The sequence below is a fragment of the Megalops cyprinoides genome, chromosome 3 (genome assembly GCF_013368585.1).
Source record: "Megalops cyprinoides isolate fMegCyp1 chromosome 3, fMegCyp1.pri, whole genome shotgun sequence".
Taxonomy (NCBI): Eukaryota; Metazoa; Chordata; class Actinopteri; order Elopiformes; family Megalopidae; genus Megalops; species Megalops cyprinoides.
Genome location: NC_050585.1, coordinates 14819054 through 14837252, shown reverse-complemented (window position 1 = coordinate 14837252; position 18199 = coordinate 14819054). Strand labels below are relative to the sequence as shown.

Sequence of the window (18199 nt, the reverse complement as noted above, 5' to 3'; positions counted from 1 at the left end):
TTGGAGTTAGAAATGAATCCGGGGAAAGACTCTCTGTGTGTGAACTGGATCATTTTGGAGTGAGAAATGAATCCGGGGAAAGGGTCTTTGTAAGCTGGATCATTTCTAAGTGAGAAATGAATCTGGGGAATGATTCTTTATAAGCTTGGTCATTTCTTAGAAATGATGGGCTTCTGATGGGTGTTAGGAATTTGCTTCCTTTGTTTTCAGTCGCAGGCCCTCGTGCTGTAAATCCCAGGAAACACAGGAAGCCCCGGTGGAATAACAGTGATGATACAGATGGGAGCTAATTTGGTTTCTGCTTGGATGTGAAGCCATGTTGTTTTCCTCCTGCGCTGATTTGTTCCTCTGTCCTCTGCTTTTCCACACAGGCAGTGAGCATCAACAAGGCTATCAACACACAGGAGGTCGCTGTCAAGGAGAAGCACGCCAGGAATATCCTTTTTTACGCTCTGTGTGTGTGTGTTTGTGTGAGGGAGGGTGGAGAGGGAGATGGAGGCTGGGGACATGTTTATGTGTGCGCTTCTGTGTTTGTGGAAAATGTCAAGTGTTTCTCTGGTAACGTTTCTTCTGGAATGGTGTTTATCGTAAGTCGTAGCGGTAAGTAGTTTTTGCCCTTAAACATGCGAGGTGCTCACTGTGGCAGAGGGGGCTGTAGGACGATGTGCAGGAAGTGCAGTATTTGCAGCCCAGCGCCGGGGGGTGGACACCCCCCCTGGCATTTCCTTTGTTTTCTTTGACTGCCGGCCGCACCCTGCATTTTGGGCACGCACCATGAGAAAGGTGCCCACACCTTCTGGGCGGCGGTCAACCGCCTGCCCCTCTCCAGCAATGCCGTGCTGTGCTGGAAGTTCTGCCACGTCTTCCACAAACTGCTCCGAGACGGACACCCCAACGTGAGCGCGCCAGCGCCGTTACCCCCAGCCCCGCCCTCACCACCTACACACACTCCCATTCACATTTTGTCATGTATCAGATCTCATCCAGAGAAACTTCCAATGTAATACAAATACAGACTGACAGACATGAAAGTAGATGTGTGTAAGGGTCATACATTGGCGTAGAGTTATTATGGGCTTAGCGTGACTCAGTGGTTTGAACCAAATATAAAGTGCTCTGCAGCAGCCAACCGTGAGCTTTGATCACTGGTGGACAGCACGCAGGGACCCCAGCCATTGAGGGCTTCACAGAGCCTCGCTCACTCCCCTGTAGTGCCCTGTTTACTCACAGTATCACAGTATGAGGGTTCTGTGTGCGCTGGCTGGCTCTTATGACCCAATGCCCCCCGTCGCTGTGTTTGTGTGCAGGTGATAAAGGACTCCATGAGAAACAAAGCTGACCTGAACGACATGAGCAGGATGTGGGTAAGACCCGTGAAGGGGGAAGGGGGGGACGGGAAGGGGGAGCGGGAGTGGGGGAGGGGTCCTTCTCATTTCGGTTTCCTCCTGTGCGAATCGGGTTAGAGTCAGCCTGCCAGCTCCCATGCCAGGGTGTCTGATCCTCCGCTGTGGCTCTGTGTGGGGCTGGCGTGACTGCCACTGCCTGTGCGCCGGTGCATTGCCCCTGCCACCGTCCCCAAGCCCCCCCCAAAAGGCCCCCGCCCTGCAGGTGGAAGCTTGAAACGATCGGAAACAAGAAGCCGTGTTCCCAGAAATGCTCATTGTTACCACACATTCACTTATATTCCCAGAAGTCAGACAGAACAGCGGCTACTTTCCCGTGTTTGAACTCTGAAATGCAGAAAGCAAGAGTCAAATATTGGTTTTCCTGTGCATTCTGGGATGCCTGCTCTAGGCTGGAAGTGCTCCCCCTTAACTCTGTGCTTATAATCGATAGCCCTGTAAGTGTCCTCCTTGAGCAAAAATCACCATTTGTACACAAACATCAGATTAGGCTCAGCACTGATCCATCACCCTTTATATTGTATGGATTCTGCAATCTAATCATCTCTGTCCATTACCAGCCCATCCTAATGATATGCGGATCGATTGATCTGTGTAGCACCTGCTGTGGAGGGATGCTGTGCAGCCTGTGAAAGTGCAGAGTGGAGAGAGAGGGAGGCTGAAGCTCTTAAGATACGGGCTGAAGATCATTTAAGCCAGACTGTGGCATCACCTCACAGTAAAGTAAAGGCTTTTGGTTCGATTGTTATTGCTGTTGCTGGGGCAAGCCTCTGTCTGACATGTAGGAAATCGGCATGCTACAAGTTGCGAGTTTGAGCGCAGCCACAGGTTGTCATGAGTGTACACTCAATGGAGAAGGCGGGTGTCATATGAGTGTGAATGGTAGTGTGTGCGTGCATGAGTGAGTGTGTGAGTGAGTGTGTGTGCCTATGTGTGTGAATGATTGTGTGTGTGTGTGTGTGTGTGTGTGCGTGCGTGTGTGTGTGAGTGTGTTTATGTGTGTTTGCGAGTGCCAGTGGGTGTGTGAGAGAAAGAGTTGTGGGGATGTGTCAGTGCTGGGAACAGGCTGTGCGGTGGGCTCGGAGGGCCTGTGGGAAGCGCAGGCCTGGAATAAGGGGATTATAAAGCGTGGGGCGCACGCTGGTGCTCTGACCCCCTGCCAAACGCATAGTTAAGAGGAAAGACGGGCAGCGGGAAATCCGCTCTGACAAGAAACCCTCTCACACAGTGCCTTTTCTGTCAGACATCAATATTGTTCTTTCAGCCTCGCGCTTTTTCAGACCAGGACGTTCTCTTCAAAGTTTGAAAGTTGAAAATTCTGTTGAGTAACTAAAACCATGTTTTGGGTTGCTTTTTCCCCCCTTTTAAAAAAAAAAACACTGAAAAAACATGAACAGTCCTGTCTTTGTGTAACCAGCCAGGCGGGCCAGCCTTTCCGCTCAGAGCGCCGAGCAGGTCGCCAAATGCAGATGACTATATTGGCCTGTCCCTTAAGGGTGCAGATGCCACCCTGTGGCTGAAAGCACTTCCTCTGGCCTGGTGTTACTGTGCTCTGCTCTGCGCCTCTGCTCTGAGAACTGGGCCTGAGTTTTCAGAAACGTGAGTCATTGGCAGGATATCCTAGCTCAGGGTAAATTAATCCCATCGCCTTATTACCGATTGCCAGGCTCATGAAACCGTACACGTCCTTTCGTTGCAGCAGGTTAAGCTGCGCAACATGGATCCGTTTATTACTGTATGAGTTGCGTTGTCCACAGTCCTTATTTAAAAGAATGACCTTGCCGGAGTCGGTGTGCTGGAGTGTTCCCACTCTGTCACTTTCTAAAGCTCATCTAAAGATGAGCTTAATGATTTGGTGGCTGTTGATGAATGCTTGTGGCTTTGAGTCCAGGAACAATAGATACCCTGGGCAGAGCATACTGGAGGTCACAGCTAGACCCCTGCAGTTTGCAGCTGTGCCTGTGTTCTTCACAAATTAGGATCCTGTTGTAGAAAGGTGAAAGTTGAGAGGTTTGCTTTGAAACCACACACTGCTTTCACCACACATTTCCCTCTCTCATGTCCAGGGTCAGTCCACACACACAGGTAGTTCCCTGATCTACACAGTCTTACCAGTTAAACTGCAGTGTGTTTGCATGGAAACAGTAGTCTCCTGTAGTCTTGCTTCTATAGCAGCAGGCTGTTGCTGTCATCCTGTATGCCAGTGATCTGATCTGAGATCAGCTGAGGTCCTCCGTGCCGAAAGAATGCTTCCTCTCCATCTGTCGCTCTCTCTCTCTCTCTCTCTGGCAGGGTCACCTGAGTGAGGGATATGGCAAGCTGTGCAGTATCTACCTCAAACTGCTCATCACCAAAATGGAGTTCCACATCAAAGTGAGTGCCTGCCCCTGGGATTAAGACCATCCTCAGATGTCATGCCCCGTTTATCCCCCTCCCCGATTATGTAATCGTCTCCTAATGCACTCAACCAATCAGGGGGATTACACTTGCAGGTAGACACCTGGCTGCAGCCGAAATAAGCAGGGGCAATGCCATGGAATATCTGTGAGGCCCAGCTGAAGTGAGACTTTGTGTGCATTCCTCCTAGAATCCCCGTTTCCCTGGCAACCTACAGATGACAGACAGACAGCTCGATGAAGCTGGAGAAAATGATGTCAACAATTTGTAAGTGCAGCTCTGTATTACCAAGTGGATGGATACATCAACACTTTGTATATGGTATTATCAGAGGTGGACACCCCGGCTTCAGAAAGTAAAAGTCCTGCCACGTATTTGTTCCACCCATGGACTACGCCAGCTGAACACAACTCTTCACCCTGGTAGAGGAACTAATTATTGAAGTCACCTTGTTTAGTGAATGGCTAGAACAAATACATGACAGGACTTTTACTTTCTGAAGCTGGGGTGTCCACCTCTGCGTATTATGAAAACGGAGTATTATAGTAATAAACTTCTACAATAGTAGGGTATGTTATACGGTATATATGTAAAAGTACATAAATACACATGGTCTTTCAAGACAAAAAGAATATTCCCCTTGTCATTTAAGCTTTTATTGATTTATGGGAATTCTTTGAAAATGAAGTTTAAATGGAAAAATATAGCCCTGCATTTAACCCACTTATTATCACTTATTTTTTATCACTTATTCTGTTTTCCCAAGACTGAAATGCATTCTCCCCTAGTCAGTCCAGTATTAGCTGTCTCTTTACATGTATATTCCTCCCTCCTCCATGATCTCACTGCTACTCTGTTTTATATGAAGCTTCCAGATGACTGTGGAGATGTTTGACTACCTAGAGTGTGAACTGAACCTCTTCCTGGGAGGTAAGAACGATTTCTCTCCTCTCTCTGTCTTTCTCTCTCTCTCTTTCTCATTCTTTCTCTCTCCATCTTTCTCATTCTTTCTCTCTCTCCCTCCATATCTCTCTTGCTCTCTCTCTCCCCCTCCATACCTCTCTCGCTCTCTCTTTCTCTTTCTCTCTCTCCCTCTCCCTCACCCCCCTTGCTGTGGTCCCCCGTCAGCCCCTCCCTCCTCCCCATCCTGACCCCTCCCCTTTTTAGATCACCCTGGTGATGAGAAGCCTTCTGTGTCAGGCTGGCAGAGAGCAGCTCTCAGGAAACCACACCTCTGTTTAGGGAGAAAATAATCTCCTGAACCCAGGAGGGAGGCATGAGGGAGAAAGAGATGGAGGGAGGGAGGTATGAAAGAAAACAAAAAGGGGAAGCCGATGCAGGGAGGTGGATGGCAAATGAGTGAAAGAGAGATGAGAGGAGAGGGGTTCCGCCCGATTCCCACACGCCCTGGGCACAGGAGCTCAGTATGGCCTCAGTGGTGGTGGGATTCACTCCCTCTGCCTGTCCATCCCACTCTCTCCCCTGCAAGGACTCATGGGAAATCCTATCCCCATATCAGTCCCTGAGTAGTGAGGTCATTCCGTCCCCGTCTCAGTCCTTCTGTGGTGAAGTCATTGTGTCTGTGTGAGCCTTTCCAACCTCAGGGTGTTGCCTGCTAAACCGCTGAGTTACATGTCAGAGCCCTCCTAATTTTCCTGTGGAATGCAGTGCTCTAATCTGAGCTTCCATCCGTCTGATCGCAAACCCACATTCGGTGGCTGTTCATTTCATTATCAGTGTCACAAAATGTTTCAAATATGCAATTAATGTGTGGATAAGGAGTTCAGCGGCTTCAGCAGGAAATGAGCAGCGTGACATCTGCGATCAGGATCACAGGAGGGTGGATATTTCGAAACTTCCTGGCGAGTGGTCCGCTGCACTCGGTTCTGGAGAGCTGCGGTGTTTTTGTTTCATCCAAAGTGAATCATTCACAGAGCTCCTGTTCCAGCCTTAAAGATTTTTTTCTGAGAAAGAGGAAGTGTTGGTTTGAATCTTCTGAACATTGAAAACTTGTGATGTCCAGCCAGTTGTTTTCCCTGGCTTTCATTTTCTAATGCTTATTAAATTGTTCCCCACAGCATTGCCAGTAAAATTTCCTTCTCTTAAGCACATAAATGGGATATGATCATTTATGCCCTTTTCACCTTACTTTGGTGGAGGAACGCCCTAGGTGTACAGTAAGTCCAGCTGGCTGTGTTTTAAAGGACAGGAAGTGGTCAATCAGCAGGGCCTCTCTCATCTACAAGACTACAGCTCTGCAGCAACAAGACGCTGCCCTGCTGTAGGTCGGAGTCAGTCTGTCTCTCCTCCTCCTATGCAGGGAGCCAGCAGGAAGAGATACACACAGCCCGTACATATGTGTGCGTGTGTGTGTGCGTGTGTGTGTGCGTGTGCGTGTGCGTGCGTGTGCGTGTGTGCATGTGCGTGTGTGTGTGAGCGTGCGCATGCACGTGCGTGTGTGTCACGCTCACCTGTGCGTGTCCCCCACAGTGTTCAGCTCCCTGGACATGTCGCGCTCTGTGTCGGTCACCGCGGCGGGGCAGTGTCGCCTGGCCCCCCTCATCCAGGTGATCCTGGACTGCAGCCACCTGTACGACTACACCGTCAAGCTGCTCTTCAAGCTGCACTCCTGTGAGTCCGCACCCCGCCGAAAAGCGACGCACTCCCCGTCAATATTTCAGCAGGCTGGCCCCCGTCTCCATTACCATCCTCGCGGCGCTTGGCTTTAATTACATTAGGGCATCGCTGGCTGCTCTTGGCAAACGCCGTGTCCAGCGCCGGCGTGATGATAGCAGCTCTCAGCACAGGGAGCAGACACGGGCAGAGACCTTAACTGAACACTCCTCCTGCTGTACCTGATATACACAGGGAAATGTATTTAAAGTGTGTCTGGGTGCTTTTCCTTATGTGTTAATGAGTCTGAATTTTGGGTCAGGGGGTGGTAACTCCCCAGCCTCCCTGCCATCCTTAGTCTTTTAGGCTCCCACTGTAGGGCTGGTGTAGTTCAGGGGGGAAGACTCTTATCTAGCCATGTTTCCTTCCACTCTGTCTGTGACTCACTCTGCTCTTTCCGTCTGTCTGTCCGTCCCACAGGCCTTCCCGCAGAGACGCTCCAGGGCCACAGGGACCGCTTCCAGGAGCAGTTTAGGAAGTGGGTTGTCCCGGGGACCGGTCTTGGGTTGGGGGGGTGGGTCGTGGGGAGGGCATGCTCAGGTGCCAATCAGTCTGCCGTCCAATGATAGCAGGGTGTGCTCTGCTGTGACAGTATGGTAGACACACATCAGTCTGCAGGCCTCGTGATCTGACAGTACGCTACCGAAGCACACCTGGCACTGCCACTGCCACCAGCTCCCTTGGATAGCGCCTGCCCCCCCCCCCCCCCCCCCCAACACTGCTCATCGTTCCCAACCCTGGCGTTGCCGGTTAAATGCCGTTCTGTGTATTAGACAGAGGCCTCATTCATATTTAAAAAGATACTAACAACAGATGTCAAACAGCCTGTCACAAGTGTGGAGACAATACCCAGCCTCCTGTGTGTCTGCCTGTCTTCCAGGCTGAAGAGTCTGTTCTACCGCTCCAGTAACCTGCAGTATTTCAAGAGACTGATTCAAATCCCACAGCTACCCGAGGTGAGCCCCTTAGCCCCACCCCCTCCTCCTGTCTTTGCTCCACCCTTCCCACTTCCCTACCTCACCCCCTCTCACACCCACTCTCATCCAAAGACAGAAACAGAGAGAAAGAGGCAAAATTCACCACGTTGTATTCTAGAAGAGTTGTCACTGCATCACAACAGGAGAAACCCACTTGGTTCTGAGGTGTCCCTCGGTCTCTTCCCACTGTCTGCAGAACCCCCCAAATTTCCTGCGCGCCTCAGCACTGTCAGAGCACATCAGCCCTGTGGTGGTCATCCCCCTGGAGGCGTCGTCCCCGGAGAGCGAGCATGTGGTGGAGACCGAGGACCTAGTGGACACAGACATCCCCGCCCAGCCGGTACCGGCCCCGCCCCGCCACGCGCCCCCGAGCGCTGGCCACACTTCCAAGCCGTTTGGTTCGGGGCAGTAAAACCTGACCCGGACCCTGTCCTTGCCTCCCCTACAGAGCTCCGTGGAGAACAAGTTTGACGACATCTTCGGCACGTCCTCTGCCTCCGACCCTTTCAACTTCAACAGTCAGAACGGCATGTACAAGGATGACAAGTAAGGGCGCCGGCTCTCCCGCCCCGCGGAGCTGAGACGCGGGCCGCTCTGAGCGCGTGCAGTCCCAGGCGCTCCTTCCTGTAGGTCAGTTGTGTGAATTTGGTGAATGATTTCCTGCAGTCAGTAAAGTGCCACCCCCTCCTCTCCCCTCCTCTCCCCTCCTCTCCCCTCCTCTCCCCTCCCCTCCCCTCCAGGGACCGTCTGATCGAGCAGCTCACCCGAGAGCTCAAGACCTTGAAGGAGGAGCTGGAGTCCTTCAGAGCAGAGGTGAGGAGGAGTAAGGAAAGAAGGAGGCGCAGGAAAAGGGCCAGAAGGGAGGCACAGGGGAGAGGGAGGGAGGTCTGGTTAGGAGAGGCATGTAGCTAGGAGGGGCCTCTGCCCCACCACACCCTATCTGCAGTGACCAGGAAGTGGGCTGCCTCTTTCTTCTTTCTCCCAGTTTTTCATTCAGTAAGCCCTTAAATTCAGTTTTAGTCTCATGGGTCATCTGCATCATGTACTTATTCAGAAGATGTCAGTATCTGCTCTCTGCTACAGTTAGTAGGTCACCTTGCAGTTATCATTGAATTAGCACGTGCCGTTAAAAAGCTGGTGTGTGAAAAATGCAGACACATATAGGATACAGGGATCTCCCAGCCAATACTAACCTGCCTATGTGCCCCCCCCCCCTCCCCCCGTTCACCCCTCTCCCTGTGCGCCCTCCCTCAGAGCGCACGCCTGTGCCAGGCTCTGCGGGGGCGTGTCAGCGAGCTGGAGGCGGAGCTGGCGGAGCAGAGCCACCTGAAGCAGCAGGCCCTGGGGGAGAGCGAGTTCCTGCGGGCGGAGCTGGAGGACCTGCGCCGGGTCAAGGAGGACACGGAGAAGGAGCAGCGCAGCCTGACTGAAATCGAGAGTGAGACCTCCCGCTCCCTCCCACTCCCTCCCTCCTCCCTCCCCTCTGCCCCCACCCCAGACACTCTCATTCCTGCTCCTGTCCGTGCCAGACTGTATGACTCTAACACCCACCCCGCCACAGAATTCAGCCCTCCACACCCTTGCCCCAAACCCCTGCACCCTTACCCCATCCCTCCACACAGTTCAGCCCCCTCTCCCCTGCCTGAAAACCCTACGCTCTTACCCCATCCCTCCACACAGTTCAGCCCCCTCTCCCCTGCCTGAAAACCCTACGCTCTTACCCCATCCCTCCACACAGTTCAGCCCCCTCTCCCCTGCCTGAAAACCCTACATTCTTACCCCATCCCTCCACACAGTTCAGCCCCCTCTGCCCTGCCTGAAAACCCTATGCTCTTACCCCATCCCTCCACACAGTTCAGCCCCCTCTCCCCTGCCTGAAAACCCTACGCTCTTACCCCATCCCTTCACATATTTCAACTCACTCACCCCTGTCCAAAAACCCCACACCCTTAGCCTGCCGTTCCACACACCCCTCTTCATTCTGTACTCCGAAATCCTTCTCCTTATCCTTGCCCCCCCCCACACACACACATACACACATACACACACACACACACACACACACACACACAGCCGTGTTCCCCATCCCTGCTGCTGCGGTGTTCTGTGCACTCCTGCTGCTGATGATCCTTGAAATCTCATGCTCTAGAGCCTCTTCACAATGAGGCGTGTTTCAGAAGAGCCCGCTGGACCCTCTCAGCTGCTGTTTAACACACTACAGATCTGAGAGGGGTGGTGCTGTCAAACCAGTGGCCTTTTTCAGGAAGCCCTGTCTCACTCCTTCTGTTGGCATATGAAGATATAAAACCACACTGTCTGCACCTGTTCAGGTCATTCATGAGGCCGCTGGCATTTTTAATATAAACCACCTGTTCAGAGCCTTTCTGCCGCTTAAGAAATTAGTGTGAGTGAAAGCAGTGCTCTTTGACTGGTTTACATGAAGACTCTGAGAGAACAGTATTGTGCTGTAGGGGATACTCTGTATGGCCCACCACTAGCTTGTCCTGGATCAGTTATCTGATCGAGGGAGGGGAGGGTCGTCACTGCATTTGAGTTTAGGCCAGCTGCCACATGCAGCCCAGACCAGCATCAGCCGGTTATCAGGAGCGCAGTGTGGAGGATCTGGGAGAATCACGTTTCCTGAAACATCACTGCTCCTCATATCAGCAGTATTATATCTGTTTCCTCAGTAGCCATCCTGGGTAGCAGCTCTGCTGCAGACTGTGTGTGTGTGTGTGTGTGTGTGTGTGTGTGTGTGTGTGTGTGCGCACGCAGCACACACATTCTCCTTCAAATTACAAATCCAAAGTGCCCTCAGACTACCTCTGCGGGCTATTTCGGTAAAGTTCATGCTGCTGGGTGACTTGCCAAGTTTACAGGCAGTCTCATAACAACTGGAACCACTTTGTGTTTATGTAGGACACGATCCCGGTAGTCAGCTGTAGTTGACTTTGATTACACTAAAACATCATTTGCATTTTCTTTTTTTTTTTTTTAACATAGGAAAGTTTAATTGCATAGTCACAGGAGAAAAGAAATTTTGAAATGCTAATTATACTCACAACAATGCACAATGGCTTGCATTGACCAGATCATTGTTGCTTAGCTAATAAAGCTTCAGGACTGTGCAGAAGACTGATGACTGTGATAAACCTGTAACATGAGCAGCTGAAGCTTAGAGCAAGCTGAGAAACGGCTTGCAGTCTGAGCCCCTGATGATGGGGATGGAGGTGCCATCTGACCGGTGGGGCTGACCGCTGGCTGGGCTCGTGTTGCAGGGAAGGCTCAGGCCAACGAGCAGCGCTACACCAAGCTGAAGGAGAAGTACACGGCGCTAGTGCAGAGCCACGCTGATCTGCTGAGAAAGGTAGGTCACTGTGGCCAGCCCGCTACAATCGCCATCAACCCCAACATATTCACACGTCCCCTCCAAACACCCCCTTAGTCTAATACAATGCAATCTGATCCACCCAAACTCTCTGTCTAATGCAGTGGACCTCAACACATCCAAACACCCCATTGGTCTAACACAATGTAATCCAACACATCCAAACACCCCATCAGTCTAATGCAATATAATTCAACACATCTGAACACCTCATTGGTCTAATGCAAACCCCCTCAGTATAACACAGCACTCCTCTACCTGTCCCAAATGCTCCACAGACTAGTGCAGTGCCCTCCATGTAGAACTTGTTGCCTGATGTTGTGTATGTATGAGGTACCTTCCTCTAGTGGAGTGGAGGCCTCATCAGTCAGTTACCCCTCAGTCACACTAGCTACAAATGAGGACAACAAGCACTTGGCGTTTGTCGCTTGATGGGCGTTCCCGGGCGTGCCTAGCTTGTAGTTACCTGGTTACAAACGTGACAGACACGCTCCTGTATCGATAGTTGGCAGGGAGATCGACCCAGTAAATCACCACAGAGGTATTATCCGGTTACAAAAACACGGTTTTTGCATTTAAAAGTGTTTATTTCTCGCTAATTTTTACAAAATGAAAAAGAAAAATGCCAACCATATTAGATTTATACAGAAATACAGCTGTTTGAGACCGTATTCCGCCATCTTGGATTATTTTTTCGAGTTGAGCAACCAACGAATATACGTCACGTTGCCTTCATTCGGATTGGCAGTCGCCATGTCGCATCGCTCAACATTTGCATAAAATAGACTTCTCGTCTATTTTGGCCCCGCCTAGCTGACGGCATAACGACCACTTGTCACTTGTCGCTGTAAAACGCCCACTCTGATCGAAAATGAATGGTAGCCGGTCGCTTTGTCGCTGTCTCTTGTAGCTAGTGTGACCAAGGGGTTAGTGAGTAGCAGTGGCAGAAAGGTAGCAGGCATGCAGTAATGTCCTTGATGCCGTGTGTGTGTGTGTGCGTGTGCGTGTGTGCGTGTGCGTGTGCGTGTGTGTGTGTGTGTGTGTGTGTGTGTGTGTGTGTGTGTGTGTGTGTGTGTGTGTGTGTGTGTGTGTGTGTGTGCGCACTGTGTAGAACGCAGAGGTGACCCGGCAGATGACGGTGGCGCGGGCGGCGCAGGACGAGGTGGAGAGTGTGAGGAAGGAGATGCAGGAGAAGGTGAAGGCTGCTGCCGAGGAGGCCCAGCAGCGGGTGAGGGAGTCACACCAGCACTGCTGCTACATGTGATATTCAGTCTGTCCTCTGTGTGTGTGTGTGTGTGTGTGTGTGTGTGTGTGTGTGTTACGCGTGCTGGTCCTTAACTGAGCGTGTGCTCTTTGTCCTCAGGAGCAGGAGCAGGCGGAGCAGCTGCAGGCCCTGCAGGGGGAGCTCCAGAGCAGCAGGGAGGAGCTCGACAGCCTGAGGGAGAGCATGACATCCTCCCAGCAGGTGGGCCCACTCACCTGTGTCTGCAGCACTGTACCTATGGGAACACTCACACCGCAAACCACCAGCACCTGCTTGCAATTTATCCCCACTGTTTAAGGGGGGCTTTTGCTCTACAGATCCCTGTAAATGGGCAAATCCACTAGTACTGTTCTGTACCAAGACTCATGTTCTCAACACAAAAACAACATTTTCAGTATAAAAACAGAATAGTAATGAAGTTGATCAAAGATCGTGTGTGTTTTTGTGGTAATGCAGACGTATGTGAGAGGTAAATCTGAGGTGTTGGCGTGGTGCTCTGTGGCCTGGAACAGTGAGTACAGGACAGGGAACGCTCGCTGGCATGATCGTCTGAAGTTGCGATTTGCAAATCCACCAGTGGAGAGGGCCCCCTGTAGTGAGCAATCTGAGCGCGGATAACCGACCGTAGAATGAGTGTTATTACCGTGGAAGAAGGCAGATCAAAGCTGTGCGGCAGGTTCCGCCACAGTCGGGGGGGGGAATGGGCAGAGAGGGTCTGCTCAGCGGGCCGGTCACGCCGCGTTCCCCTCACTTTCTCCCGCTCTCCCCCCGCGCGCCTCAGTCCAACGAGCAGCTCAGCTCGCAGCTCTCCGCTCTGGAAGAGGAGAGGACGCAGCTGGCCGAGACGGTGGCGCAGAAGGAGGCGGAGCTGACGGGGCTGGGGGCGGAGCTGGAGCGCCTGCAGGGCAGCCTGACCAGCGAGCGGGAGAGCGGGGTCAAGGTGGCCGAGACCTTACAGAACCAGCTCAACGAGAAGGTACGGTGTGTGTGTGTGTGTGCATGTGTGTGTGTGTGTGCGTGTGCGACCCTGCAGGCTGGTGTACTGTACTCTGTCTACTCAAGGCTAGTATAGTATGTGTGCATGTGTGTCTGTGTGTGTTTGTCTGTGTGTGTGTGTGTGTGTGTGTGTGTGTTTGTCTGTGTGTGTGCTGCTAGCTAGTGTAGTGGGTGTATCCTTGAACTGTGCTAGCAGTGTGTACAGCCAGTGTGAGTGCATTGTTGTGAACAGAGCTGTCGCTGTGCAGGAGAGCCGGGAGCAGGCCCTGGAGAGTCAGCTGGTGGCAGCGCGCTGGGCCGCCCTGCAGGGGGCGCTGGAGGAGGCAGAGCAGATCATACAGGATTCTCTGACCCGGCTGGAGGACCCGGCACACACGAGCTGCACCAGCTCCGCAGGTCAGTGAACCCCCCCCTTCTCTCTGCACCTCCCTCAGCCGGGCCGCCCAGAACCGCAGTGTCCCCCGCAGAACACTGACCACCCTGTCCCTCTCCTACAGATTACCTGGTGTCCAGGTGCGAGACTGCGCTGGACTGCGTGGACAGGCTGCAGGCTGCCAGGGATCACTACCTGTCTGACAACACAGGTGAGTGTCACAACCAGCTGGAGTGCTGTATAAAGCTGAACAGTCGTTATTGGCTCTCTTTACTAAGTACAAGTGGTTTACTGTAACCTTGTGGAAAGCATTTATATTTACATTTACAGTTACATTTATTAATTTGGCAGACGCTTTTATCCAAAGTGACTTACAAGTGAGGTAGAGTACAACACAAGTGAAAAATAAGCAAGAAATTTAGTTGCTCCCACCATGTGATTGGGCCTTAAAAGACACATTTGCGAGTACTTGGTGGTTTCACCAGAAGCTTTTCCTTGGTTTGATTTCCTCATAGAGCATCCAGCCGGTGCTTTTTCCAGTGCTAGTGTATGCGGCCCTGTGTTGTTGATGGAGTGGAGTCTGTGTGAGTTGTGCATCTCTCAGTGATCTCAGGGATCGCTCTCTCCCTGCAGATGTGTCCGAGATGCTGCGCTCCATAGCTCAATTCGCCCACCTGCTCAGCGACACCATAGTGCAGGGCAGCGCCACATCCCACATGGTGCCCGTGGAGCAGAGCGACTGTGAGTACCGCCCCCAGCCCCACCTGACCATGCCCACCACACCCAGGCCATGCCCCTGTCCCGCAGAACCTGGGCTCTGACCTGGGTTTGTCTCTAGCGGTGTTCTGTCTGAGCGTGAGTGTTAAACTGAGCCTGCTGTGTGTGGTCTGTGGAAGGCAGACGCAGGCCATTTGTAGTAATCACCATTTCGTGGCGTGCGGGGGCGTTCGCTTACATATATCAGTGATTTGCAGTGGAGCACGTTAACAATAATCTGCTTTCAGTCATCCGTCTGAAGTAAGTTAGAGACGTTAGCGTCCTAGGAAGATGTAGCCGATCAGTTCCAACCAGACAGGCATGAGCACTGCTGTTACCATGTAGGATGAGAGTGTAAATGTGCATGAGAGGGAAGCTTGTGTGTGTGTGTGTGTGTGTGTGTGAGAGAGAGATGACACTGCGGTGTGCATTGGCAGCGCTGGCGGAGGATGTGAAGGCGTGTGGCACCGAGGCCTTGGTGCTGCTGGGCCAGCTGAAGGATAAGGAGACCCTGGCTGCCGCCGACAGCGCCAAGCTGAGGACGGCGCTGGGCAACATCAAAGCCATGGCCGAGGTGAGCTGAGCCAATCCGCTTCTGACAATACACTGTCTGCCTGAATCATCAGGGGCTGGCCTTCCCTGTCATTCACACAAGGGCTGTCGCCTTCCTGTTCTTGAGCTCATCAGAATCATTAAGTAAAGGGGTTATGAGAGGAGCCGTGCTCCCCGCCAGCAGAGTGTCGGTGTAGCCTGACTCCGACCTGCCGCGTCTCTCTGCAGAAGCTGAGGCCGCGCGGCCTGGAGCTGCAGCAGGGGGAGCTGGGAGATCTGGTGGAGCAGGAGATGGCCGCCACCTCCGCCGCCGTGGAGTCTGCAGCTGCCAGGATCGAGGTAGGGAGCTCGTCCCTGTGTGTGTGTGTGTGTGTGTGTGTGTGTGTGAGAGAGAGAGACAGGGTGGGGGGAAGGGGAATGAGCCGAATGCTGGCATGGCAGCAGCAGTATCCCTGCGATTACTAAGCATATTCCTGCCTTTTAATGGCAGTGACTCGTGGGATTATGGAGATTTATGTGGCTCTGTCCGAGTTGCTCTCTGATAGCAGGCATATATTAGAGGAGTCTTTGGAGCGGAGCGATCACTGTGAAACGCTGACATCGTAGGGGCAAATCCCACAGTCCCAGTGCAGGAACCTCTCTCTAAAGTGAGCGCTTCCTTTCTCCCTTCTGACAGGAAATGCTGAGCAAGTCGCGAGCTGTCGACACAGGGGTTAAAATGGAGGTCAACGAAAGGTCAGTTAATTCATTGTTTGACCACTGAAGGGCAACTCTTCTTCCCGCAATATTGTGTGCTTATTCCTTCTTTTTGTCTGCACATTTCCCTTCTTTCCTGGGTAATTATCCTGGTGTGTGTCCAACAGCAGTATGTTAACAAAGCCACCATATGGGCAAAGAGAGCCTTAGGTGACACTAACTGTTGAGAAGGCAGTCACCTTTTGAGCAGCTGAAACTGTAGATGCTGACGTGCTTCCATCAGCAGTTCTGTTTGGATTATGATATGTGTGCAGTCTTCTGGCTTTACTCTTTCTGCATAGAAGAGTCCCAGGTATTGAGGGACTGATGTTAGACATGGGGTGGGGGGCTGGGGTTAGAGACCAAGAATTGGGGCCCGCTGTGGAGCCTGACCTCTCTGGGCGTGTTTACAGGATCCTGGCCTCCTGCACTGACCTGATGCAGGCCATCAAAGTGCTGGTGCTGGCCTCTAAAGACCTGCAGAGGGACATTGTGGAGAGCGGCAGGGTGAGTGACAGCTTCAGGTAGGGGCGGGGATGGAAAGGGAGCTGGCTGCTTCCCAATGAGCAGTTGTGAGGGTCAGTTCTCTTTTTCGCCTCCAGGGGGCGGCTTCAATGAGGGAGTTCTACGCCAAGAATTCGCGGTGGACAGAAGGACTGATCTCGGCATCCAAGGCAGTGGGCTGGGGCGCCACAGTGATGGTGTAAGTCTACACGTCTTTGTTCTTGGTATATTTCACTTTTTCAAATCACTCTTACTCTGTTTGCCAAACACAAATAAATAGATTCAAAGCTTCTATTAATAGACTTCATAAGGCTTATTAGGTGCACCACGAAAGTGTTAAAGGTTTTCAAGCCTTTGTATCACTGCTGTGGATTCTGGCCAGCCGTGACATCACTTCTAATTAAGCGCTATCAGTCCTGCTTCCAGGAACTGTGGGAGAATGGGTTCGTTTTACAGCCTTATCAGGAGTCATGTAGCTGAAAGCATTTAGAGTCTGGCCTGGATTTCCAGAGTTCAGAGGCCCGGTACAACGTGACCACGAACTGAATTATTTATAAACTGATATTTGGCAGATGAGTGCCCTTTTTGATGTGGTTATATTTCTGAAAAGCCATTTACTCACAAATGATTTGATTTGATTTGCTTGTCACATCATTTGAAAAGGGGACATGCAGAGTTATTGTTAGCTGTCGGTCGGTTCCGCGTACTTTTCCTAGCCATTGCCTTGATGAGTAAATGCTGAGTGTTTCATTTGTTAAGGAAATTGAAGAGTAAAACGTTTTCAGTTGATCCAGTGGCAAATTTGAGAGGCTGCTCTCACAGCGCGTTCCCCACTGTCCTTGGAGAATCTCTGAAAGTATTTTCATCTTTCAAAGTTGTGAAATATGGTCAAATGTCCCACTGCCCTTTAAAACTTGTGGAAAATTGCTCAAATCTGAAAAATGTTCAAAAAACGGTAAATCTCTCTCCTCTTTCAGCAAGCAGAAATAGGTCTGTCTTTCTCACTAAATCACAAGCTTGACGTCATTTGTACTCAGGTCCTGCAAGGTCAGTACTGGCTTGTACCTTAAGCAGTACATTCTGAAAACTATTCACTTCCCCAGGTCCATGTTCAAAGCAGTCCACTTTCATGTTAATTTGACAATCGCAGCAACAAAAACAATCCTTAAGTCAGAAGTGCATCCATAAAAACCCCATTGAGAAGTCTTGGAAGATGTAGGCTAAAACTGATTAGACCGGGAGCCCTGTCTGTAAAGTCAGTGTCAGCATCAGGCTGTGTTTTTCGACCCCCCTCGTTTTGAGCATTATTCACTGAGGGTGTGGCTCCTGCGGTCATCGCGTGCGGTAAGTACGGGTGGTCATGCTCCTTTGACCTTGTGATTCATGACCGCGTGTGGTTCTGACAGGGATGCTGCTGACCTGGTGGTGCAGGGCCAGGGCAAGTTTGAGGAGCTGATGGTGTGCTCCCATGAAATCGCAGCCAGCACTGCGCAGCTGGTGGCTGCATCCAAGGTGAGCTGCAGGCGCAAACACACACACACACACACACACACACACACACACACACACACACACACACACACACACACATTACACACACACACACACACATACATTACACACACACACACACACACACACATACACACATACGTTGCACATAACAGACATATAGAATTGTGTAGTTTACTACCCTTTTCATGTCTATCAGCTATATAAATTTGACGTAACTGTATGATCCGCTTAATTCATTATACCAAATAGATATCTTGCCTGTGAACTATCAATTTGTATTGCCTGGGGCTGACTTTTGTCTTACTATCAAAGTTGCATAGGAATACTCTAGATAACCAATTAGCTGTGGTTGTAGTATGTTAAGATGTGGCTCTAGCTGTCATGTAGACTAGAGCAGTGCATTTGCAGGATACATGAAGGGGAAGCAGCTGATAGGAGCAGGTTTACAGTCTCAAGCGAAACTCAAAGTGCCATCTAGTGGCCAAACGACAGTATGACAAGAATTTAGCAGTGACATTTTCAAATGAAGATGCCAGTAAAAATAGATTAATCTCCACCTGCTAGGGTTATGGCCCTTGTAAGATCTGCAATTCCTGATTTAAGGCCCATACGTTGTTCCTCTAATATAAATGGAATTGAATTAACTCTAGCCAGAATTGACAGGTC

At 51.2% G+C, this 18199-nt stretch overlaps 1 protein-coding gene across 2 annotated transcripts in view; it reads left to right on the top strand.

The window, feature by feature from the left end:
* LOC118774333 (huntingtin-interacting protein 1-like) overlaps positions 1-18199 on the top strand; it is a 43258-nt gene that overhangs the window by 19571 nt on the left and 5488 nt on the right. For both annotated transcript variants that reach the window (XM_036523633.1, XM_036523634.1), the window contains exons 2-27: positions 372-435; positions 754-896; positions 1308-1364; positions 3696-3776; positions 3991-4067; positions 4669-4730; positions 6291-6431; positions 6894-6951; positions 7354-7429; positions 7647-7790; positions 7899-7996; positions 8191-8263; positions 8705-8888; positions 10729-10817; positions 11950-12066; positions 12202-12303; positions 12884-13078; positions 13347-13494; positions 13596-13682; positions 14105-14212; positions 14665-14801; positions 15008-15118; positions 15456-15514; positions 15928-16021; positions 16117-16217; positions 17425-17530. In XM_036523633.1, coding sequence (XP_036379526.1) covers positions 372-435; positions 754-896; positions 1308-1364; positions 3696-3776; positions 3991-4067; positions 4669-4730; positions 6291-6431; positions 6894-6951; positions 7354-7429; positions 7647-7790; positions 7899-7996; positions 8191-8263; positions 8705-8888; positions 10729-10817; positions 11950-12066; positions 12202-12303; positions 12884-13078; positions 13347-13494; positions 13596-13682; positions 14105-14212; positions 14665-14801; positions 15008-15118; positions 15456-15514; positions 15928-16021; positions 16117-16217; positions 17425-17530 — 2712 coding nt within the window. The remainder of the gene's footprint in view (positions 1-371; positions 436-753; positions 897-1307; positions 1365-3695; positions 3777-3990; positions 4068-4668; positions 4731-6290; positions 6432-6893; positions 6952-7353; positions 7430-7646; positions 7791-7898; positions 7997-8190; positions 8264-8704; positions 8889-10728; positions 10818-11949; positions 12067-12201; positions 12304-12883; positions 13079-13346; positions 13495-13595; positions 13683-14104; positions 14213-14664; positions 14802-15007; positions 15119-15455; positions 15515-15927; positions 16022-16116; positions 16218-17424; positions 17531-18199) is intronic.